Source organism: Patagioenas fasciata, chromosome 11 (assembly GCF_037038585.1).
Source record: "Patagioenas fasciata isolate bPatFas1 chromosome 11, bPatFas1.hap1, whole genome shotgun sequence".
Taxonomy (NCBI): Eukaryota; Metazoa; Chordata; class Aves; order Columbiformes; family Columbidae; genus Patagioenas; species Patagioenas fasciata.
Genome location: NC_092530.1, coordinates 11,076,518 through 11,101,729, shown reverse-complemented (window position 1 = coordinate 11,101,729; position 25,212 = coordinate 11,076,518). Strand labels below are relative to the sequence as shown.

At 39.6% G+C, this 25,212-nt stretch overlaps 1 protein-coding gene across 4 annotated transcripts in view; it reads left to right on the top strand.

Moving 5' to 3' along the window:
* Nucleotides 1-25,212, top strand: part of TENM1 (teneurin transmembrane protein 1) — a 322,407-nt gene that overhangs the window by 239,150 nt on the left and 58,045 nt on the right. For all 4 annotated transcript variants that reach the window (XM_071813435.1, XM_065846203.2, XM_071813434.1 and 1 more), the window contains 6 exons: nucleotides 6,785-6,904; nucleotides 8,676-8,937; nucleotides 10,907-11,174; nucleotides 16,778-16,921; nucleotides 21,375-21,624; nucleotides 22,485-22,505. In XM_071813435.1, coding sequence (XP_071669536.1) covers nucleotides 6,785-6,904; nucleotides 8,676-8,937; nucleotides 10,907-11,174; nucleotides 16,778-16,921; nucleotides 21,375-21,624; nucleotides 22,485-22,505 — 1,065 coding nt within the window. The remainder of the gene's footprint in view (nucleotides 1-6,784; nucleotides 6,905-8,675; nucleotides 8,938-10,906; nucleotides 11,175-16,777; nucleotides 16,922-21,374; nucleotides 21,625-22,484; nucleotides 22,506-25,212) is intronic.

Below are 25,212 nucleotides of genomic sequence, written 5' to 3'. Positions count from 1 at the left end.
ACAGATACCTGGATAGTTGAGAATTCTTCACTGGTTATCAAAGTATACTCAAAAGAATAGCAAACATTGAAGTCCCAACAGCTGAGGATTTTGTTTATCAGGTTTTCATTACTACCTGTCTAATTCATAAACTGTCACAGCAATAAACTCTTCTGCTGATATTAATAAGACTTGGACAGTTGTGGAAGGTAAACCATCTCGTACTTAGAGAATAACTGGAGGAAGCTCAGCCCTTTCTGCTGTAGATACATACAGTGGCACGAGTTGGATTCATATGCGCTATATTCAGTTACTTTTCTGCACAATAGAGTTTGTGTGATATTTAAAGCGTAATAAATCTAATATGTGCCACTTACATATAATCCAGTTACCTAAATTAAGAAACTTTTTTAGTTTTACCGCATGTTGATAGACCAGCGTGGAGTTTAGCATTTTGTGCTGTGGTTGCTCTCAAGCTGTCAGGCAAACAGTAGAGCGATCGGTGTTTGTGAGATTGGCTTGCCCTTTAACAGGAAAAGACTGTGCAATGGGAAAGGGGCATTCACTCAGAAAACCTGGTAACACACATTTTCTTGAGCATTTGAAATATAGGGGCACATAAGTTTTTATGCTGTAGTTCACCTGGGAATCTATAACTTACATGCTGACAAAGAGATCCACAAATCATCCACATCACCTAACTGTTACCCTGTCAACTAGGCCTATACATTAGATAAACCATGTTCCGGTAATAAGGCCATAAGAATTTTTTTATTTTCACAGTACAGTACATAGCACTCAGGTTACAACCTTGACTTCATTGCATAGCTGCACACAAATTCAGTGCACTTTATCTTTGTAACTTATTAATTTTTAATCAAGTAAATATGTAAAGAGAGTCTTTATTGATCTGAAATACCTAAACATTTAATCACTATTAATAATGTAACAGGATATGATAAATATGTAGAACCATAGGGCATGAAAATGAACTCCATAACAAGCACCCACCTGCCAGTGGCGAGTCTCCTGCTGCTGGAGCAATGCCACTGCACCTGCCGCGAGCTCCTGGGTGGGATGTACACACTTTAAACCAAAAGAGACAGCAAAAGACTTTCCTCATCAAAATGCCTTGCAGTGAGGTGTTTTGGGAGACGAGGTGAGCACTCAAGTCGCCTGTACGGTGTTCTGTGACACCGCAAATGTTAGCAGCCAGATTGCACATAATCCCATCAATGTGCCTTTATAGATATAAGGAACTGATCTTTTAAAGCTATCATTGATGGGATTTAACTTGGATTTAAAAGCTTTTTCTGAGCATTTTGTTTCTTTACCCTGATATCTGCCATGCCTTTGAAGAATAAAGAACAGCAAAGGCTGGTGTGTGAGCAGCAGCCCACCCTCACCTTGGTTTTTTCATTTATACCACTAAGGAATATGACTCGTACTTGCATTGGTCCATTATTCACACCCCAGATATCGTTTGCTCCCACTGTGTAGAAATTAATATTTAGTTTGGTGCGAAGATCATTGGGATTCAGATGAGGCTTTCTGTGTCTTTGGGATCAGGGCAGTGCCTGGAGACTTGCGCTGAGCCATGTCTCCTGAGTTTTGTCAACAGTAATCTGCAATGTGCTGGGCACCCCGAGGAGTTCTTCAGGCCACACTTTGCTTGATCCTCAAGTCTTCCAGGCTGTTGAAAAATTGCTCATCCATAAGTCAAATATTATTAAAAACTGCCAGAATTTTCCTCAAGGATGACAGATCTCAGAAAGAGGCAACAGCATAGCTGCGCTGCCTCTGTTCAGAAATCTTCCTCTGACATTGTCACTCTGACTGTCATCCAGTGTCTGTTCTTCTCCTGGGAATTAAGATTGCTGAAAAAAATATAGAAAGATGACTGTTACTACAGTGAAAAAAGATCAGAAATCTGTGATCCTGCCTATCTGGTACAGACCAAAGAATGCTTGAAGATTTTTCATCTCCTTTTGGCTATTTCTGAAAAGGTTGTGTCCAAGCAGATGATATTAAGTCATGGCCACCTGCAGTGCCACTTATTTTATAGCATTGGTTGTTCAACAAGAAATGTTGCAAGGTTTGGATGAAATAGTAGCTTTCATTTATTTCAGAGCACTGGCATCCATTCCCACTGGTGCTCGAATTTTGCAAACTCCTATCTGGCGCTTTTTTTCTTTTCCTCTTTTCAAGAAGTGTCTGAGATCATTAGGAGGATGAAGGAAGAAATACCTAGCCAAGGTTTTGAGTCTTTTCATTCAAATGACATTGTGCAGTGTTTTACTGTACCATAGCTCAATGGAACTCCAATATGGGTGACACTTGCATGAATCTCACTGTAGATAAAGCCACAGGGAGGTTGAATAGATTTGGAAAAGCTATCAAAAACTGGTGAAGATTGTCTCTGTCATTCAGACTGAAGTGTTTTGTCTCTACCATATCCTAGCATTTTCAACGTGATCTGAAATACTAAAATTAGTTGTTGTGACAACTGCTGAGACATCTGTCCTTTTGAATTTGCGTCTTAAATTTTAGCATAGATCTAATTTTTTAACATTTGGTTTCTACAATGCAGTCAGGGTGTTGCATTGAGCCATGGATAAATACTACACCAAAATTAATGTTAAGGAGCTAGATATTTTCAAAACATATTTTGCTTTTTATTATGCCAAAGCTATGTCAATTTGTACTGGGTTTTTACAAATTCCCAACTTAAACTGTGACATGCTAAAAGGCAGATTAGACACATTCTGAATAATTGGAAATGTACTTGCTTACATCAGGAATGGTTTTGACCTACTGCATGTAGCAGGGCGTAGCAGATTAAAATGTTTTTATCAACTTCTGTTTTCAGGAAGGTTTTTAGCTTGTTTCTTTGCGAATATTTTTAGTGCATGCTGGTGGCAAGCTATTTGACTCGCTGCAAATAGCCTACAAAAAGGGTCCAGCGTATGGTACTGAATTAATTACCCTTCACAGGCTGCTTACAGCGACATTGTCAGCTGGGAGAAATGAATGTACCTTACTAGCCTTTAGCTTAATTTCTCTGATTGAAGATTTTAATCAGAAATGTAATACAGTAAATGACATCTTCTGGTAATGTGACACTTGTGAATTCATGAGTTGCTTGACACAGTGCCACATCTGAGCCTAATGTCTCAGCCTCAGGTGCTCAGAGAATATTGGCAACTCAACCCACAAAACAAAAGCAAAAAAAAATATTGTATAAGTAGTAATAGAACAAAGCAGAGTGGTGGTGGAATAATAAAATGCTTTAAAAGTAATGAAAAAAAATCTACCTAGAATTTTAAACTTCTGTTTGTATCTTAAATTAGAGATGTCAGACAAACTGTCTGATGGCAGGGAGCTGAGACCTGGAGAGCTGAGGCCCCCAGTTACACATGGAATGACCCATGAAGCGTTGACAGAGAAATCCCACTTCTTTTAGGCCACCTGCAACCCATGGGAATCTCTCAAAAAGCCAACTGCTCCCTCTGGAGTTGCAGATTTAGTACAGCTTGCCAGGGGACTAGAAACATTTTTAATGCATTTAGAAACACTAAGCTTATCAGGGACATGTTCCTTCCCAGCTCGTCCAAATTAGAAAAGACATTTTTGCACTTACTTTCAAGTTAAAACAACTTGGATGGCCTTAGTGCAAGCTTATGCAATCATTGCAAGTAGGTGACTGTTGGGTAGGTAGTATGAGTTGTTATTTCCCATGAGAGACAAAAGCAGGCCAGTCACAAGTGTGCAGAACAAATCTGAGAGGCTGAGAATAGAAGAGGGACATACAGCACATTGAGGAGGCATGATGATCTTCAGAGGTTTCTCTCTTAAAATTAAGAAAAGCACTGAGAGGTAGCGAGGTCCACAGCTCCTCTGGAAAGCGGGTGAGTGTTGAAGCAATGAAACACGAAGTGGCAGTTGAGTATGAAGGGACATGACTGCAGGGAACATGCTCTAAAAGCTCTGGTAAGGAAAGGAGTGAAGCGAGGTCTGCAAGCAGCAGAGCTGCAGGGGAGCTGCATGCCCGCGGGCACGGGCTCTGGGAAACGAGGGGCAACCTACTGCAAACTGGGGGGTGTTTGTTACCTCCCCCAGCCTCAGAGATTCGTGCTGCTCATCAAGTAACTGGAAAATGTTTCCATGCCTGCAGCAAAGCAAAAACTAAAACTAATTCTGATCAAACAGTCAGTGATTTAGTAGGTGCTGGTAATTCAAGAAGAAGCCAGAGAGCAGAAGACTCTTCAACTGAGAGGAGGTAATAAAAAAAGAGTAAATAATAAGGACAAATGTAGCAACAGTGAGGCAGGCTTAGAACGTTTAAAATCTAAAAGATTACAAAGACAGTTCAATGCAGATAAATGTAGAATAATGAGGTTTATGAATCTTTATCACATACTGTAAATGTGTGTAGCTTGTAAAATATGACAAATAAAAAAGAGTAAGAAAGTTGAAAGATAAGTCTCTTAATATTATTTATGAATAATGAGAAGTAAAGTGAATCGGTAGAGGAAAGAAAGACTATGTATGAAATAATGGAGACTTTGATGAGTTTTTATCACACAAATCTGAGTGGTTGATAAAATATGAGGACAGAGTAGGTCTGTGTGGAATGAACAAACAGGAGTACGAGAATAATGTGTTGAATAATGATGGCTCTTAAGGGTGTCTCTATATCATATAAAATTGTATTGTAAATACAGGGAGTGCACTAATGAAGGGATTAGAAAAGGAAAGGCAGGTCTGTTGATGTTAGAAATATGAGAAAACAATAGAAACCAGTATTTTCTGCTCTAACAAATCGAAGAGTAATTGAGCCTGGTTGTTCTGTTGAGTGAATCTTGTGAGTCTGTTGAGACACACAAAAGCTTGATTGCCTTCAGGGGAGCAGCAGATTTCACCCACAAATAGAGCCACAATCAAATTTGGTTAATGCAGAAAACAAAAACGTGGTACATCAGAACTCTCTCATATTGGCAGTAATGCAGTCTCTCCCATTCCTCTGGGATTTATCAGCATCTTTCTGGGAGCTTGGAATTTATATTAGCAACTGTAGTGAATGTCCAGTGTCATAAAGTGGTTAATTTTTATCAGTTGCGTTTTCTCAGTTCATAGTCAACTGGGTTTAATGATATCATAGCGATAAATTAGTGTCCTGTCAAGTGGCTTTGGAGAACGGGATCTTATGAAACAAGTCAGAATTTTCAGAAATTTATGGTCTCCAATTAGTGCTTATGATTTCATTGGATCATGATTAATCTCTCAAGGGATATTTTTTAGATTCATATATAAACTCCTAAATACCTTTCATCTGAGGAGCTGTTAAGTTTTAGGTTACATATTCACTGTGCAAAGGTAGGATGTGTCTGTTGAAGTCTACCATGAACTTTCAAATTGAGAGAGAAACACAAACAGTGTCTAAATTTATGCTTATAGTTTATATGGAGTAATTCATACTGGCTACCTTTGTAAGTATTCTACTGGTTTTGCACATTATCAAAAGACTTCTGCATTCGCTGTTCTCTTTGTTATGTGAAACCACAGTTCAGGAGACGTGCAATTTTCTCATTAGATCCCAAGACCCACATCTGTCCTGTTGGTGGAGGTGTGCTGATGGAGCATACCTGATGGCACAGGGCAAAATGCTGGAAGGAGTTTCAGTGGAATGGAGCTGTGTAAGCCCTTAGAAAACCCCACTAGGTCCTAATCTACACCATGAGGGTATTTTACATCTTATTCCTCATCCTTGATGAGACTTGTCTCCTTTTCATTTCAGTCTTCAAATACGTAGAAGGCTAAAGCTAAGAAAAAACAGAGTAATTTCTTCTCTATTTCTGTGGCTAGGGTGACAGTAATGGTCTTAAAAGGCAGCAGTGGAGATTCAAATTAGATGGTAGGAAAAACTTACCATGAGTAAAGCACTCATACAGAAGCACTGGAATGGTTACTTGGTGAGGTTATAGAGTTAGACAAGCATCTGTCTGGAGTTATGTAGCTATAGTTGATCTTACCTGAGGCAAAGGAATGGACAAGGTAAAGTCTTGTATTTCCTTTCAGCTCTCATTTTCTATGATTCTGTGATCCTGTTAGCCTCCGATTAGACCCACTTAGTAATGAGTTCACTTTCCTGTCCGTTGACTCTGATGCGTTCTGCTGTGCTGCCATATTCCAGCCTCTTTACTAGAATGGGAGGATTTTCATGGTGGAAAGTGGGTGCAAGTCAAGCAAATCCCAGAGGGAATTTAAAAGGACATAAAATGTGATGGGGTATTGAGAAAAAATGTATGTTACACTTGATTAGGCACTCTCTGAACTTACCTATATAACTTTCTGAAGTTCACTAAAGACCATGTGTTTCACTGCTGCCTTATCGCATTAGTTCGGTTTTTTTCTAATAGACAGCGATGCCCTATTCTTAGCAGCAGAGAATGAGGTTTCATTCTCCCCTTGCGCAAATCATCACCCCCCAGAGCTGCAGCAAGCTAAATCAGTGAAACCTTTGCAGTGCTATTCAATGGCAGAACAAATGGCATCCTGAAATACAGCCATAAATGGAAATATATTCTCAATACATGGGGGAGTCTGTGTGTCATCTTCATGAGATAATGGTTTTTCAAATCAAGCTTTTGGACTTGTTTGAATTTTGATTCAAAATCAACAGTCGCAATGATATCGGAGTGGTTCTGTCTGTCTGGAACAGAAGTATAGCACAGTTTCTGCAATCAATGCCCTTCTCACCATCCTGATGTGTCTAACATGTTGCCTTCCACTCTTTTTGTTACAGACGGGCATGTGTGATTCGAGGTCAGGTGGTGGCGATAGATGGAACGCCTTTGGTTGGAGTGAATGTCAGTTTTCTGCACCACAATGAGTACGGATACACCATCAGCCGACAAGACGGAAGGTAGGACTTTCTTGTAGGGTCTTTCACTAGTTTAGCTTTGTGTAGCTAGCGCCATCTACCACCTTCTGTTCGTGTACAAAGTTTTCATAGACATCACTGGTGTAGGTTGAGGGTGGGATCTGGCATTCTGCTCTGGGAGCACATCATTTAGAGCTGTCTGTGGTAAAAGGGACCGAAGAAGAAAGAGAAGAAAAAGCCTGAACAGCAACAGGATTAAAGCAGCATTCGAACACCTGGAGTCAAAATGTGACAATACTGCTGTAACAACACCTTCTTGACTTTAAAATATTTTCTCTAGTAAGATTTTCCAGATAATTCAGTCTTCTCTTTCTTTTTCTTTTTTTTTTTTTCTGTTATTAACTGTGAATCTTTCAAGTAGTTTATTGAGGTCTCAATGAAGTTAATTCTTTTAATTGATTTACCTTAGCCACACAAGTGAAACTGAGGACCGACTCTTTCCAGAGTCAAAATGGTTAAATTGCAGTTCCACAAGCAGTCGCGGACAATCCTGGCTTCCCTCTCTTCCCCAGCCTTGTAGGGCTGAGTTCCATTCTCGAAGCAGATGAAGTTCTCATGTATTCTATATGGCACTCCAGGGTTGGCCATCTATTTGCAATACACTCCTGGTTTGCTCCTCAACTCGAATTAACCTGCTAAGAGCAGTTTAAGACTTCATCTTCCTTGGCTGTGTTGTGAATGACAAGAAATCAGAAGCTACCTTCTAAGAAGGAAAGAGTGTCATTTGTCACTGTTTCCACAATTTTTTTTGTTTGGCTTTGTCAATTTTTCAAAATAAGGAGCATGCGTATTTATTTTACCTTAGTTTATTGACTTTCAAATCGCACTACTGAAAATTAGTAATTATCATCTCCTCTTTACGCTAGCCTGGATAAAGTTGTTGCATTCAAATATGCTACCTGTGTTTCACTGTGAATGTAATCGGTGTCATTTGGGAAATGTGATGAGATATGCATAATTAAGTCTGACTTCTTATCACAGTTTGTTACCATCAAAAGCCTCCATAATAGATGTATTCAATAATACAGAGGATGAAGTATCTATTTACATATTACCTTATGTTGCCTGACTGTGGATGTCAGAAGCTCAGAAAATTGAGACTCTGTGTATCGTGCCTCTGATGTCCCACTGTTTTGCAGCCCAGATATGCCAAAGGTTCTTCACAATAGCTCCCAGCGGATCACCCGCCTTATGTACAAGAGCTGATTCAGTTCTCAGTGCAATTAATTGGCATCTTTCCCAAAAATTTAATATCCTGCACAGAGGGGTCTTCTACTCAATGTATTTAACCTTTTCTTCCTACTACTTTGAGAAAAAGGCAAAAGGATATATTAATAGAGAAAAGGCCTAACAGGCTTTAAGCCTTCTTATTCTGCACGCTGTACCTGCATAGATCATGAGTAACATCATTTTTCTGGGCTCGGAATTTCTTTTCATATAAACCAAAGTAGCTGGGTCCACACTCTTGTTGCAGATGACTTGTTAGTATTGATTCTAGTTGATAAATAGAGGGGAGGTAGGCCAAGTAGCAGTGAAGTGCTGTACCTTCCTATTGATGCGTGCAGGGAGAAAGCACGGGGAGGTAAAGCTTCTTCGTGAATACCGAAGTGAAAAGCAAAGGTCTGCTTGAGTGATTTGACATAGTAAATTCAGGGCTGTAATGAGCAACCTAAAGTTTTTGTTTGTGATGCCTTGAAAGTTGTGGCAATATGATGATAAAACAAAAAGAAACAAAGTATTTTGTTTTTTCCAGTTTTGACCTTGTGGCTGTTGGAGGCATCTCCATCACTCTGGTTTTTGACAGATCTCCTTTCATATCTGAAAAAAGGACACTTTGGTTGCCTTGGAATAGATTTATCATCGTAGACAAAGTTGTAATGCAAAGAACGCAGTCAGACACACCATCTTGTGACATCAATAGTTTCATCAGCCCAAATCCGATAGTACTGCCTTCACCCTTGACCGCATTTGGAGGGTCCTGTCCTGAGAGAGGAACTGTTATTCCAGAGCTACAGGTAATGAAAAACCTTCCAAATTAACAATTTGTTCAGTTGCAGAATAAGTTCTAGACAATTTTAGAAGATGATACCAAATAGTGCACAATTAACTGCTGTAATGTTATTGACTTGTCAGAATGTCAGCTATGCAGATCTCTAGTATTGTTTCACACAATGCTTTTGCCTTTTTTTCTTTATTTATTTTTTTGTTAATATTTTAAGGTGCTTTATTTCTTACCTCCAAGTAGAAGAAAGTGGGGAGTCCTAACATGGTTTATTATTGAAATCCTGCTTTATTTAGAATGATGCACAAAACCAATCCCAGGTTACACATAAACAATATGACTTCCCCATACATCAATGTGAGACACTTTATTCCACGTGAGATATTCCTGGGTCATCTTTAGACAGTGAGGTACCCAAAGATGCCGTCTGCTCAGAGAGAAACTGGCCCCAGTCCTTTTTTTGACATTGCAGAGTCCTTAAATGGTTAAATTTCTTTGTACAGTACTGGGAAATGAACAAAAAGGAGCCCAGAATAATAGGAGAAGGAGATATATTAGCATGTATTAATGCATGAATATTTCTTCCTGCTTTTCTATTAAAAAATGAGCAGAGATGTCAGATGTATGACAGTGGGGGCAGCTGGGATGTCAGCAGGAAAGAAGGGGAACACTGCAAATCAGGAACAATAAATGGGGCAGGATTTCCCTGGCAACACTACATTTCATATGTCGAAACGACAAGTGCTGGCAGGCCTCCAGCTGTACTGCAGCAATCCTCTGACAGTGATCCTGTTGCAATGTGTAAATAAAATTGTTTTGAAAGTGAAGCAATCTCTTGTTAAACAAGAAAAATTGAAAAACTGGGAGATATAAACAAAACAGTTTGTGTTTTTCCAAGCTTGACAAATTTAACATTGTGACAGGTTGACTTGTTATTACAGAAATACACTAAAATCATTAACCATGTTAAAGTACAGTCTACTTTTCAGTGTTTTCCTGGGTGGCTGCAGTGGCATCCTCCAAGAAGCTGCTCTCTTCTCTTGCCTGTTCTTCCTCACACCCTGTCCCAGAACAGCTCCTTTCTCTCAGGAGATCATGAGAGCTAAAGCCCTTTTTTGTAGCTCCCAGGCCCACATCATTCAAAAGGTCGAGGCCAAGTCTCCTTTTTTCCCTGCAAGCTGGCGGTCCGTGCTGTCCCTCCAGGTGCTGATGCCACCCCACAGCCGGCAAGCCCAAGCCAGTTTAATCCGAGTGATTCAGACAGGGGCACTGCCAGAGGTACCATGAGATGTGTCCTCTGTTGCAGATCCTCGGGACCTACCTGTTAGCTCGGTGGCTCTGTCACCCAGACTGTTTCATCGTCACTGCCATGTTTCCCCGTTCTCTCGTTAGTTTTCCTGTGCTGTGCCTGTCCCTGCCATGTCCCTTCTCGCTGGAGCTCAGCCTCACTGCAAGCGCTTCTGCACAGAAGGTGCTCGAGAAGGAAGGTTTGGTTTCTTTCTCAGCTCTCCCCAAGTCAGAGTTATTACCCCCAAAGCAGGATAGTATCTTCAAATCATAATGTAGTACACAAAGCGTGTGCATATTTTTAAAAAGTTTTTAATTGTATTCTGGTTAAGAACACTCATTAAGTAAAACAAATAATAAAGCCGAAATAAAGCGGTAGAGCTTTTGAGTGTGAATATGTCCATGGAGACAGTGTTTGCTCCAGGTAGGTAAGAGTAAAGCACTGGAGGAAGGAGGCTCTTTATCAAAATAGACAGCCAGCCATCCAGTAAGGTGACAAAGCAATTTCTGATGTTGGACATCCTGTAATATGCCTGGCTACTGCATTGCTGGAATAAACACAGAAAGACCATCAGTGTTTCAAGTGGTACCGTGTTCACATAATGATTATGAAATGTAAAATAAGCACCTGCTGTTATTATTGTAGTTTTGCATTTTTCTGGGCTATAGATGTAATGATGTGGTTTTTTTCCAAGGTGGTCCAAGAGGAAATCCCGATTCCTTCAAGTTTTGTGAAGCTGAGTTATCTCAGCAGTCGAACGCCAGGGTATAAAACATTGTTGCGCATTATTTTGACGCACACGACTATCCCTTCTGGAATGACAAAAGTCCATCTGATAGTTGCTGTTGAAGGACGTCTGCTTCAGAAATGGTTTCCTGCTGCAGCCAATTTGGTCTACACGTTTGCCTGGAATAAGACGGATATATACGGACAGAAGGTTTCTGGTCTGGCCGAGGCTACGGGTATGTAGAATCACTTTGTTGTGAGCAGAAACGCTCACACGCATCAACCTGGGAAAATACAGCTGCTAAATTTTGTTGCTGCATTTACATTCTTTTAAATCAAATGCCTCTTTAGCTGAACTGACTTGTATGATTTCCTGAGAACATTTTCTTTCTTATTCTTCCAATGTCTTCTTTCTAATTTAATCAATTTGAAAATCCCCTTTTCCCTCGGCGAATGGTTGTGTACTAACGGCATTATATTCAGCTGTCTTTGTTTTTGAATGTTACTTTGAATATGACCTTTGGTGTGTCATTTTTTCTGTCATTTTTTGGCTGTGACATTTAAAATGTCATTTCCATTTAGGGTTTATAAAATTCTAACTTTTAGGCATCTTTTCTTACTACATTTCACATCCCCAGCAGTTAAAACTTTTTGATTTGTTGTTTAAAGATGTTTATATGAAATCATCATGTTTCAGAGGCTCTCTTTACCAAGCAGCACAAGCAGCTGTTCTAAAGATTGCTACAGAAGTGCTGTCTGTGCAAACACATTTTATTTAGCCAGCCATTTTTTTCATTAATTTCATTATTTGTTTTTTAAAAGGCTTGCTTTTTTTTTAACTGAATTTGAGGTCATGTTGCTTAATGGAATAATCTTATAGGTACTTTCCATTAACTTTATCTACGTTGCCAGCAAAGCTTAGTATTGTGAATAAGCCCTGTTCACTTCCTTAGAGCAGTTTTGTTTTGCTTTTTAAGTCAGGGCAATTCTAGCAAGCAGCACTGGCAGGACCAGGCTATAAAACAAGAATAGCAAGGGCTACATGGAGCCATCTGCCCTTGCAAGGACTGTTCCTTGTTCTGTATTTGAAAATGCTGTTCTGAAGGGTCTGCACAGGCAGTTGTGGCTGGAAATTGGCTCATGCAAGGCCAAAAGCGCCAGTCCGGTTGTGCGAGCCCTGCAGCTCCCAGTGCACCCAGTGCGTGACTGTGTTCTCAGCTGCCCCAGCCAGGTCGTCTGGGAGGCAGCCGCAGGGAGAGGTGATGGCAGGAAGGAGGATTTTAGCTTTTATCTAGTCATTTCTACTTAGACAATGATGCGGACATAGCTGTTGGTGTCCGCAAAGAGTTATGAGACCAAGATGTGGAGTGTGCTTTACATCGCATGATGTACACGGGAATATACCAGAATGCAAGGAGCTTATTCTAGGGCTGTGGTCCCTCGGTCTACTTCAGCAGATACAACTGCAGGCTGCTGCCAGAAGGCATGTTCTCACATTCTCTCCTTACCCCTGGGCCACCACTCACATTCATTTGATCATGAAATGAGCCAGATCAGGAACAAATTCAGCTGAAAACTGAAGCAACTAGAAAATAAGTGATAAATTTTCAGCTTCGTTAGTTTCCTGATCTGCTCTGAAAGCTAGTGCAGAAGCGCAGGTCTTCTCATTGCAGCTGTAGCTCACGCATAACATTGGCCTGAAGCAATCAAAACTCACCCTTAGTGCAAAGTATCCTGAACTGCTGCAGCGTCGTAGCTGCATCTGATCTGCCACATCTGGTTCACACCTGCAGAAGGGTGGGCAACGTTTTGAAGTGTCCGCTCAGGTGCTGGCATTGATACCAGAGAGAGCTCTCAGTGTCCTAGGAACACTGTGTGGTGGGAGCAGGATGCCCTTTACTGTCATGTGAAACCTCCTTGTAAATCTCGCCCTGGCCCTCTCAATAAAGCTTGTACAATAGTGCTGGGTAATGACTTTTAAATTAACTGCTGATTATTTTTTTTCTTTTCCTTAGAGTTTCACTTAATTATGCTTCTTGCAAAATAGAAGGAAAAACCTTTATATTTTAAGTGCATTGTTAGCATGCTTTGTTAGATTCCAACAAAGCTTTATTTAATTTGACACACTAGTTCGCAGGGACCATTATATGCTTCCATTCTGTGAATTTTTGTCAAAATAATTTCCTCTGCCAATATTACCAATATTTAATAATGCATTCTGTTCAGTTTTCATTTTAATTAAATTGCAGCAGGTTGAAGTCCTAGAACTCAGGAATATAACCATCTGTCTTCGGTTTTATAAATACTATAAACATCCTTATTTTTTTTTTCAGGGTTATTGACAGCAGTTGCAGAAAATAAGACTTTGTAAGCATATTTCCACACACAAGTAGTTCCGTTTAAATTTGTTGGAGAAATGTTTGCTAGTGTTTGTCTAGTGCCCAAGTCCCTAACAAGAGGCTATTTTCTCGGAGTAACATCTGAGATGATAAACATTCTTTGTTCTGAATAAAAAAACATCATGTGGATGTTGACACATGAAACCTTGGTGGTAAAGTCTATGTTACTTTGTAATTTAACATGGGAAAAGGAAGGATTTCAGTAGAAACCTCAATAAATTCTCCTTTGTAACCCCATACGTGCTCCATCTTACTCCTGCAAGCGCTTACATCCCACACAGCAGCATGAGAGGGTGTGCAAGGACCAGCCATTCTGGTGTGAATATAAACCAGCTCTCAAGCAGAATAGTCTGAGGCCTTCTCTGTTTATTACTCATTACTTTGGTTGAGTTCATTGTATTTGTTGTTTGAAGAAGTACAATGCTGAAAAGTACAAATATTTCAGGAGGGGTTTAAGTAGATGCTACTGTTCTGTTTAATCTTGTCTTTTATTTTTTACCTGTATTTTGGCAATGGCCCTCAAACTGTTGATATGCTGGCTCTAATAACAAATTGTTGTTCGTTCTTCTAAATAGCTGTATCAAAAGAACAGGTGATTTCAGTAAATCTTTTGAAATCCATTTTGACACTGCAAAGAACTTTACTTGCTGGTTGGTTTAGTGTCCAAAACCATAGTCACTGCGGTTCTCCTTCATGCAGTGAAATCTCAGTCACCTCAAAAAAGGGTATAAATGAACTTAACTAGAAAATAACACCTCATAACAAAGGTAAGCTGATTAAGATTGTCATTTCACTTCCAAAATTACATTTTGCAAAACCTGCCAATAACAAACCACTTATTTTTCAAGTGGCACTGCAGTCTCTTTATTTGACTTTACAATTGTTATGCTTCACCTTGATTACTTTGAATGCAAGATGATTGACAAGAAATTTTCACAGGTGGCACATCAGTACCTCCAGTTAGATGTTTTAGGAGACCCTCCTTTAAGATTACATGACACTCCTTGTTGGAGCAGAGGCTTTTTTCATAAATATGTGTAAGCATCCGTGGAAACATGGTTGTAGACACACATTAAGTGAGTATATGTCCAGGTGTCTCTCTGATGAGAAGGGACAGAGAGGCAGCTACACACAATAACCGTAAGAACAGGGAAACTCTAAGGAAGGGGATGGTGACCCCTGGGGGGTAGTGGGCAGCTCAGAAACATCAGCTGTCAGCAGGGAATAGCAGACACTTTACAGTGTCAATGTGCTGCTGCGGATCCACCGGAAGAGATGATCAGATGGTGTAAATTGTTGTACCTCCCTTGACCCAGATACCAGCCTGGTACCCAACAGGAGATGCTGGACTGTCCTGTGGGCCCCTCATGGTTCACCGAGCAAGACTGAGTGACTCTGTATTGCAGGGCTTTACTTTTTTCAAGTATACACATCTGACCCAGGATTGAATGTGTTAAGTGCGTGAATGGATTGAAGATGCTAATGTGTAAGCGGCAAATGTGAGGTTCCTTCATGGGAAAAATCTGCCCTTTGTCTTCTCTCCGCATTAACACCCAGAACAGGGCGCGTTTGGTGGCTGGTGGCTCATCCCAGCACAGGACACAGCTGTTCTGGGACCAGCTCTGTGCCCACAGCTGGGGAGCGACCCAGAAACATTGCTGATGTCCATCAGCAGTTATCTCCTGTAACACAAAAAATGGACCAAGTGTTTGCTCTATCCTCAGACTGAAACCTATAATGTTTAAAACATACAATATTTACAGTACTTAAGGAGATGCGATTTTTACAAGTCAGAGTTTAGCTGCAAAAACAAGTTCTTTCTGCTAAAATGATAAAGCGGCTCTAAGTGAAGTTGCTGTAAGCAACAGCTTTCAGTTTGCCATAAAACATTTATCTTACAGACACAAATGCTCCCTGCTATAGCTGGTCAAAATATTTTGACTGCAGCCAGTAAAGGAATTTAGATGGTATTAAAACTATTTATGGTTCAAGTAAAATGTACCTGAAGCTACTACTCAGAAAAAGTGAGAAGAAAATATTGACAATGTCAGAAACTGTGGTCTTAATTATCTTTTATTTTGCATCTTAAAATATTTTTACATATATTTTCATTCTGGAAAGGCCTGAACTGTCTCAGTATTTCCTAGATTAAATTTGGGGATTTGGTACCAAAATAACGTTCTTCCTTTATGAATAATTGCACTGAAATCTAAAAAGGTTTTCTGGGTGAGAAAAATAACTTTAAAAAAAAAAAAAAGTAGTTGGTATAGTAGAGATACCAAGAGTACATTTTGAAGAATCACAGAATCCCAGGATGTCAGGGGTTGGAAGGGCCCTGGAAAGCTCATCCAGTGCAATCCCCCCATGGAGCAGGAACACCCAGCTGAGGTTCCACAGGAAGGTGTCCAGGCGGGTTTGAATGTCTGCAGAGAAGGAGACTCCACAACCTCCCTGGGCAGCCTGGGCCAGGCTCTACCACCCTCACCAGGAAGAAGTTTCTTCTCAAATTTAAGTGGAACCTCTTGTGTTCCAGTTTGTACCCATTACCCCTTGTCCTATTATTGGTTGTCACTGAGAAGAGCCTGGCTCCGTCCTCCTGACACTCACCCTTTATATATCTGTAAACATTAATGAGGTCACCTCTCAGTTTCCCCCAAGCTCCAGAGCCCCAGCTCCCTCAGCCTTTCCTCACACGGGAGATGCTCCACTCCCTTCAGCATCTTTGTTGCCCTGCGCTGGACTCTCTCCAGCAGTTCCCTGTCCTTCTGGAACTGAGGGGCCACAACTGGACACAATATTCCAGGTGTGATCTCACCAGGGCAGATTAGAGGGGCAGGAGAACCTCTAAGAGTTTTTTTTGTTTTACTGCAGTATGAAAGGGAAGTATTTTTGACCAGTTTGAGGCTCCCCCAAAACCACCATCCTTAGAGAAATTTCTGATTTTCAGCAGGTGTTTTGGCCAGCTGTAGAGGGGAACCATGTGATGTGCAAGACTGTTAAGATAAAAGTTTAATTCTAGAAGTTTTCAGCTTGACAATCCATTTCTGCCTAACTACAGGTTTTACAATTAGCAACCAAATTTAAAACAGTTTGTTTTAACAGGGATTTTTTTCTGTTTAAGCTGTTATTCAGGTAATTAGCAGAAATGCAATAAACAACCAAGTCAGGAGTCATTGGAGGAGATTTAAACTGTGAAGAAATCCATAACTGATATAACAGAAAATTTTCTGCTTTGAAACAGTAGTTGCTATAGCTGTAATAATATACTAATCTCTTCAAACCCTTTTAAAAAAAAATACCATTCAACAATAGTAATCAGGCAGAGGAAAATTAGTGGCATCATTACTTGACAGAGTAATATCAAAACCTGGAATGAAAAATTACCTACTAGTTCACAGAGGAAAAGGTAGACTGATAGATCTTTAATTATTTGTTTGCAGTGTCGGTGGGATATGAATATGAAACATGTCCTGATTTTATTCTGTGGGAGAAGAGAACAGTAATCCTTCAAGGCTTTGAAATGGATGCTTCAAATCTGGGAGGCTGGTCTATAAACAAACACCATGTATTAAATCCACAAAGTGGTAAGTCCTTTCTTTATTAACTGGCCATGCAGAAGAAGAATACAAATTTTAAAGGAATTAATTGTTCAGATTTTAAGCATTACACTTCCTAATGTGTAATCCTCTTTGAATGCGCACCCTCATTTATTGAGAACTACACTGTAAATGCCATCGGAAAGGATGTTTTTGATGTTCTGACTCCCAGGTATTAAACATTAATAACACTAACTCTTGCGATCACTAGCCCGTTGTCATCATGCAGACAGCAAAAGGGCACACTAATTTAGGTTCATTCTCGCACTGTTTGTATAGAAGTACCACATTTTAGGTCAGTTTATAGTGTGCTCTTGGTGTCACAGCATTAACCCTGCACAGAGCATGGAGACTTGAATCTCTTTTCTTACTGTTTTTCTTTTATTCCTGGGTTGGTTTGGTTTTTTTTTCTTTTTCTCCCTTAAAATCTATAATAAGAAACTAGTGGGATTAAATTATTAAAACAATACTTGTAGATAAATTATGGCAACTAGGAAAAAAACGGCTTTGCCAATAGATATCTCACTGTCTGGGGAAAGAGCAACGTGGGGTCAGGTTTTCAGCACTTATAAATCAGCAACGTATTGGATTCAGTAAAGTTCTCTCCATTTGCTCCAGCTGAGAGTCTGCCCACTAAAATTTCCATCTGCAGACTTCTGTTAATGAAGATTCATGCACAGATGTATAGCTGTCAGGTTTTTACAAGTTCTGTTGTTGAACGCACAGCTACAATATAAATATTCCTAATACAAAAGGTCAGATTTAGTTTGTAAATTATCTGGATTTCTGGTTTGATTTAAAATAGTTTGACATTTTAAACAGCGTTTCTTTCATACCCTGTCTTATTGGTTTGTATAGATTGTCTCTTTTAAATGCCAGCTATTGACATTTAACACAAAGAGAAATCTGACCTCAGCCAGCTCAGCCCCCAACTGTGAGCCCCATAGTCTACTCCTTAGTGCCAATTTACCACTTGCATAGTTTAATTTCAAGACTAAATTGCTGGCAGTAACTCCTATTTATATGGCTGTCTGCTAACTGCAGTGGTTACCCCTATAATTCAGCCCATAGGCACTAACATGTTCTGAGATTTTGTGAAGTATAAAATTATAATCTGAGTGGGGCCCAATTGTTGCTTTCCTGAGCACAGGGTACATGGTGACAAATATTTTCCTGGCCCTGTTTCAGCAGTGGAGCTGGGAACACCAGAGAGCAGAGACCTGTCAGCCACGTGCCACCTCCTCCCAAACCAGCTACCCCAGCCCAATAACAAGGACGGGGAATGTGCAGGTTCTTGTACCTGCTCCTCTTCCTCTCGTGTTCCCACTGCACTGGGCATGATCCAGGCTGAAGTCGGAGGAAGCTGCTTAACATCTTTATCTATTGCTCAAAGGGACACAATCTGAGAGGGGAGGGCATAAGCACCTCTGGCTTGAAATCAGTGGGTCTCTTCTCAGTTTGCATGTGAGAGCATCTCCAGCGAGGCTGACAGAGCCCAGCCAGAGCTCAGGGATGTACAGATGTTCCTCGTGATTCTAACAGGCTTTGAGCATCCACACCTGGTTCGTGTGTAGGAACCAGAAAAGCAGTTAGGAGCAGAAAAACAATGGCTACACTATAGCTAGTCACACCTAACAGAGCAACCTGTAGGCTCATATTAAAGCAACAAAACCAAATAATGAACTGGGTTAACCAAAAGAATAAAAGTAATGAGTGTGCTTCTGGTCTCATCTAAAAACTAGTGAACTGCTCTTCCATTTTGGATGTATAAAAGGTACTTTAAATAAGGACAAGAAATGATTCAAACTTAGAATTATACATTTCAGGCTGATCTCCATGCCACTGTAAATGAAAAGAAAAGCATGAGTAGCCTTCTCAAGTATGAATATATTGAGGTTTTTTTTTTTACTTTTAATTAAAGCGTTCCCACTATGCATGAAGAGCTACTCTTTTTAGAAGCATGAAACTTGCATCTGTTTTTGAAAACTGGTCACTGGATTAACTATAGAAATAGCATTGGAATATAATATAAATGTCTTTCTAAAAACTCTCTATTGCAAATTACAATGTTGTTTTCAAACTAGAAGCACTTTGCTTGGTTAGCTGGCCAGTCCTGAGGAGTTTATACCTGACTTCAACCACTAAGTCTGGTCTTTCAGCAGGTCTGCTGCTATGCACTACAGCCCTACTCCAACACAAGGAGGGATACACTTCCCTCCCTCCCCAAAACACTCTTCAGTTTAGAGATGTTACAAAATAAGTAGGTACAACAGAAAAGTTGTAAAATAAGTAGATGCAATTTTACAGAATTGCGCTTCATACCACAGTCTAAACTGTGGACGTACAAGTACTGACTTGCAGAAACCATGGCAAGTAAAGACTGTGTTCTAATGTCAGATGTAAGTATATTTAAAATAAACAAACAAATAAATAAATAAATTAATTAATTAAATGTTCTAGTCCAGCAGCACAGATGTGAAATAACATATATTGTTTCAATGTGGCTGTCATTGGAAACTCAGGCTTTTTAAATGTATACAGTTATGTATCAGTATGACTGTTGGGTTAACAAAGGATCGCACGCTGTTGTCAGCTATGCTAAACTGTTCTTTTCCCATTTTTTTTCCCCTCCAGTTTAGAGGTTTGATCACATGTAGTTTGTGACATGATTAGAGAGTTTAATGTTTTCTAACACAAGGGGTTTGGTCAGTTTGAGAGATCTTCAGGGCATTTCTTATAATCAAGAAGAGAACACATACCATAAACACTGGTACCTTTTAAAGACACCTATATCTCATGAATACAAATCAATGTGCTATTAACCGATTTTTCAGAGTATTCATTGAATTAGATTTTTCTTTTGATGGGCAAGTGTATTGATTCTATTTTTATTTATCTGGGAGAAGGAAAGTAATTTTACGGGGACTTTATGCTTTACGGCAATTTCAGCCCCAGTGAAACACAGCACTGACTGAAATTAAAGCAGGAGCTCAAAAGCTTGAGATTAAGCACAGGCTTACATTTATTGACAGCAAAACATACTCTCTGGAGCCCTAATTATTTACTGGCATTTGTATGAGGCAGTAGAAAGATTACCTTTACATTGTTAATTTCAGACAAAGGGCAGCATCCTCATTTAGTAGTGTTTTTATCTGGTGTGTAAGGAAAGATATTGCCATTAATTTTAATGGTGTATTTTCAAGATACTTTTTTTAAGATAACATTCAAACAAATATATGTATTCTGTCCTCTATTGTTCAGAAATCTTTTTGTTTTTTAAATCCCTTCAAAATTGCTCTGGCACCACTCAGTAACTTCCAAGGAGAACTTTAGCTTCAAACTTGCCTGAAAGCCACAAAAAATAATCTAACAAAAGCTGGTAGAAACAGTACATAAATACATTTGCCGTACTTCGGGCAAGTTCAGGTATGTCTCAACATGTACTTCCTGCAGTATCTAGAATATGCTCATTCCCTAGTGTAAGAGTCCTCCAGAAATTAGATTCCTGGCTGTTTATTTCTTTTTTTTTACCACTTCTCTAATGAAATACTGGGTTTTCCAAGGGAAATAAGAGATTTTGGACTGTGGTCTGAAAGAATACCTATCTGCCTTACAGAAACAGTCAAAATCTTACAATAGCATGTCATTTGAAAGGTACTTCTTAACTACATTACCACATCATTATTTAAAATAAACAGCACGGCTGTTAGCTTGGGGAAATACATCTTTGTACTGGTTCTGGTATCACCAGCCCAGTAATTGGGAAGACTTTCAACGCCATATGCCACGGAGCAGTGCTGAAATACTGACACACTGGAAAGTTGGTTTAAACTTTATGGCAGAACTTACTATACTCTTGCTGGTAAGACATTCACTTGTGCCTCCAAATTACTCCTTGACTCTGAACTTGGCTTTCCTGCGCTTGGCACCATTTTGATATACCATGAAGAACGCACATTTAAATTTGAATATTGATTTTGTACTGCCACTCAGTGCTCTTTCGTGAAAAATGCATAGTACTCCTGTTATTAATCTCCTTTAATTAAATATTCAAACTGCCTAAGAAATTCCTCTGCTACCTAATAAAAATTTATGAATAAAATGAATATTAAAATAGTAATCCCCAAGAAATCAGATAGCACTGCAATTAACAGTCAATTTGTTAGAGCATTAACCAACCATGAGTTCTCCTCACGATGTTGGCTTTTAAAATAGCCGCTAACCGCTAATCGACAAAACGGTGATGGCAAAGCTTGGGACTGAACAAAATTGGAAGAGATTAGTGCAACCCTGTGGCAGTCTTTAAAAGACCTGATGTTTGTTGCTGGCTTGGTAATCTGATTTTCTAGAGGATTGCATCATCCAAAGCTGCAGAATAGTTTAAACGCTATACATTTGCTCTTTTTGTCTCTGTTTTCTGCTCCCCCCCGCCGACCCTTAGGAATTGTACACAAAGGAAATGGTGAAAACATGTTCATTTCGCAGCAGCCACCAGTCATCTCAACCGTGATGGGCAACGGGCACCAGAGGAGCGTCTCGTGCTCCACCTGCAACGGTCTCGCGCTCAGCAGCAAACTCTTTGCCCCGGTTGCTCTCGCTTCTGGGCCCGATGGCAGCGTGTATATCGGCGACTTCAACTTCGTCAGACGCATCTTTCCCTCTGGAAACTCAATTGGTATATTAGAATTAAGGTAAAAACACAAACAAACAAATAGCTTTCCCTGACTAGTGTTCATTAGCCTGGATGCGATATGCCTATGAAAACCATGGTGAGCCTTTTTTTCCCCTTGGGACTTAAAGCAGCAGCCACATTTAGTTGTCTGGTGAACATACATTTCACCAACTGCCAAAGAAACTCACCAGAAAACTCACACTTACTTTAAAGGCAGCGGTTGAAAAGGGCATCATAGGTGGCCTTTAGAACAAATTTTGCATAATGAATTTCCACAAAACGCAGAATTAATAAAGCTAAATTCTTGCCCTGCAAATATTTTCTCAAAATTTGAAATATCCCATGAAGTGCTCTTTTGAAGAAAACCCCATCATTCAATAGCAAATATGCAGAGTATCATGTCAAGTCACAGCATCATAGCTGAAGATAGATTTACTGTGTTTAAAATTAATAAAATTAAGTTTTTCCTCACCTATAACAGACAATGTGACTGAGTTTAAGCAGACAAGGAAACCTGTCATTGCAGTCTGACTCCCATGTAATTAGGACTCTGGCTTCCCATTCCCTTTCAGGGCCAGAGAGGAAGGCAGGAAAGATTTCAGACACTAATATTTCCTTACTTAATACCCATGAATCTCCAGCTGGCTAACGTTGCTGGTGATGATGTTTTGTGCTGATTGTTCAGAATTAACTTGACAATATGCAGGCAGTGGAAAGGAAGCAGTTTGATAGAAAGAAATACTACTGAGTAACAGGGTAAACAACGTTCTGTTATTGGGGTACAGCTCTGTGAGCAGTCAGGCAAAGAATACACTTTTGTTGAGGACTAACATTTCTTGTCTTTTTCTTTTTAAACCTGAACTGATCTGCCTTGCCTAGGAATAGAGACACACGACATAGGTAAGTAAAGCACAGTAACAATAATATGTGAACTGTGTTCGAGGAAACAGCCTTACAAAAGTCCTTTTGGAAGTCTAGATGTAGAGAAATGCCCTGAATTTAATAAATATAATTGTTAATCAAATACACCTTTGTTTATTGTCAAGTAGGTTTGATTGTTCTCTTTGAAGGAATGAAGTCTCTGTCTAAAATTCTGTTTGCTGATCACCAAGCAGAGGAGGAGGGGTTTAAACCCAAAAGCTGAGAATGCATTTCATAGCTGTCATATTCATTTCACATGTTATTTGAATGATCAGATATATAGCCAGCCAAGGAAACTGGAGTTTTAGCAACAGAGTAATAATAGAAAAAGGCTTCGTAGTCACAGAGAGGACTGTGCTTTAGTGATTCTAGGATACTACAAACTTCAAAATCTGCTGGAGTTACAGAGGGTGCACAGCAGACTCCAGAGCTGAGGATGCTGTGTCACACTTCCATCTCCAGCTAGGGCAAAAGCAAGCAGCTTCCACACTTTCCAGTTGGCGTTTTGGCAATGCAATGTAGGGGTTTCCTTCGAAGAATGAATGTCGTACATTCGGCTGCTGCGACAGACAGTGAGCGAGCTGCAGAGATGATGCTGCAGGCGAGGCAGAGCCGGCAAGGCACCCTGTGTCCTTAGAAACAAACTGCTTGGCATTTCGGTACTTAAGTGAGATAAATAAACCAGCACCAGCACAAGCTAAGCCGGTAACTTCATAGCATAGTAGGAAGCAGAGTGTGGACTGAACGTGTTTGCAGGATGAGAGTACTGGCTGGAATTACTCCCTTTAGCCACAAGAATGCTATTGACTACTATAGATTATTTGCCAGCCTGCTTACGGATGGTGTCACTTCTCACATGTTTTACAGTGAAAACTTGAAAAAATATTTCCTAGTTGGTAAGTGCAAGGTTCTATTTTTTTTAACTAGGATTGTTTCCATTTGCTCTAAACTGACCTGTATCTTTGTGAAATAAAGAAATGAAGCAAATTGAACTTATTTATTCTGTAATGCATTCTGAACAAGAATCAGGCTTTATATTCGGGGTTTTCTCTTGTAAAGTAGAATATTTTTAAATACCTGTTCACTAATACTGGTTTCTGGAGATGAACTTTAACCTTAATTCAGTCAAGTTGTGACAATACTCAACTACCCCAGCCCTATTAATTACAATAATAATTGCCTCTATCAGTATTCTGACCAAGTCAAATCTGTGGGAAATTGAAGGAAATCACTTGAAGTAAATATAGCCTTGGAGGTTATGAGTGAGTATTCAGCAGTCCCTGGTGGAAATTTCTGGGGTTATCAAAGAAACGTATAAAAAACCAACTAAAAGGTGTCAGAGGCTCATGACAGTCCAAGCAGGAAAAGGCTTCAAAAATCCCATTCTTTAACATAACCTTTATTCTCCAAGAGAACAGGGAAAAGGGGAAAAACGGTTCCTTTTACCAGGACCAAAAAAAAAAAAACAACCATATAAAAAGTGATAGAGTTTGGAGACCAGTAAACAGAGGTCACTGATCTTTTGACTCTTTAGAAACGACTTATCCCATTTGTTTTTCCTGTCATCAATATTTTAATAAGAAATAACAAGGCTTTTAGTAACTGATAAAAGCAGAAACTAGGATTTGCAGTTACAGGGCAAAATTTTACTACAGGATAGTAAGCACTTGTTCTGGAAGGGTTCATTGTAATCCTAGTCTACTTGATAGAGGTTTTAATAGGCTAATTTAATTAAAACATCAGATTTAGATTTGATTGCAAACTCCTGCAAAGATAAGAAGTATTTGATTTCGTTCCATTTTTTTACTAATACTCTTTACATTTAAATGTTGTAGTATGCAAGGCTTGAAGCACAGACATGAAGAGTTTTCTAAAAGCCGGTCTATTAAATGTAACAACAAGGGTGACAGAAAATGTCTCTACAAGGAGAGTGTATAATGACCTCTGCTCCTCCGCAGTTTCTGCATGATGAACAACATGTTTATTTAACATCTAGAATTCTCCTTGCAACTTTTTCCACAGAAATATTTTATGTAAAAAGTCATCTTTTGGCTGGCCGGTCTCTTCTGAGCTCACTCCAGAGAGCACAAATGATTCTTAGTGTTCCCAACAGACAAAATTTTGTAATACTGGTAATCCACAGTTTGGCATTAATTGCTTTAGCTCATCCTCTTATCTTCATACCACTGTCCTATGTTTCCTTGGACTGGGTTTCACATCTGTTCCCCAACTATGGGAATATTTGTGACTAAGGTCAGCTTTAAGCTAGTCTAGCTTGTAGCCCAGTCCTCAGAGAAGCTGAGTAGTTCATGTCCCTTTTTAGATGGAAAACGAGAACTGAGAGAAATGGCCCAAGCTCTATCACATTTATCGTGGTACAACATTACCCTGATCACTTATAAATGGAAATAAGATTTCAGCTGATCATCTGTTAGAAGGTTCTTAGCAATATATAGAGTAACTCAATAGATTGCTAAAATAAAAATATCAGCAAGCAATTTTTCCATTGTTTCACAACATTGCTCACTAAGGTAGAGCTGTCTAACGGATTATTAATAGAGCTTAGTATCTGCCTCAGCCAAGCAAACACTTCCTATTTCAAGAGGCTCCATCAGTCTGAAATTGAGTCAGTAAAATAAGTCAGTATCATCTCAGAGATTACATATCCATCCTGGAGCCTCTGCCA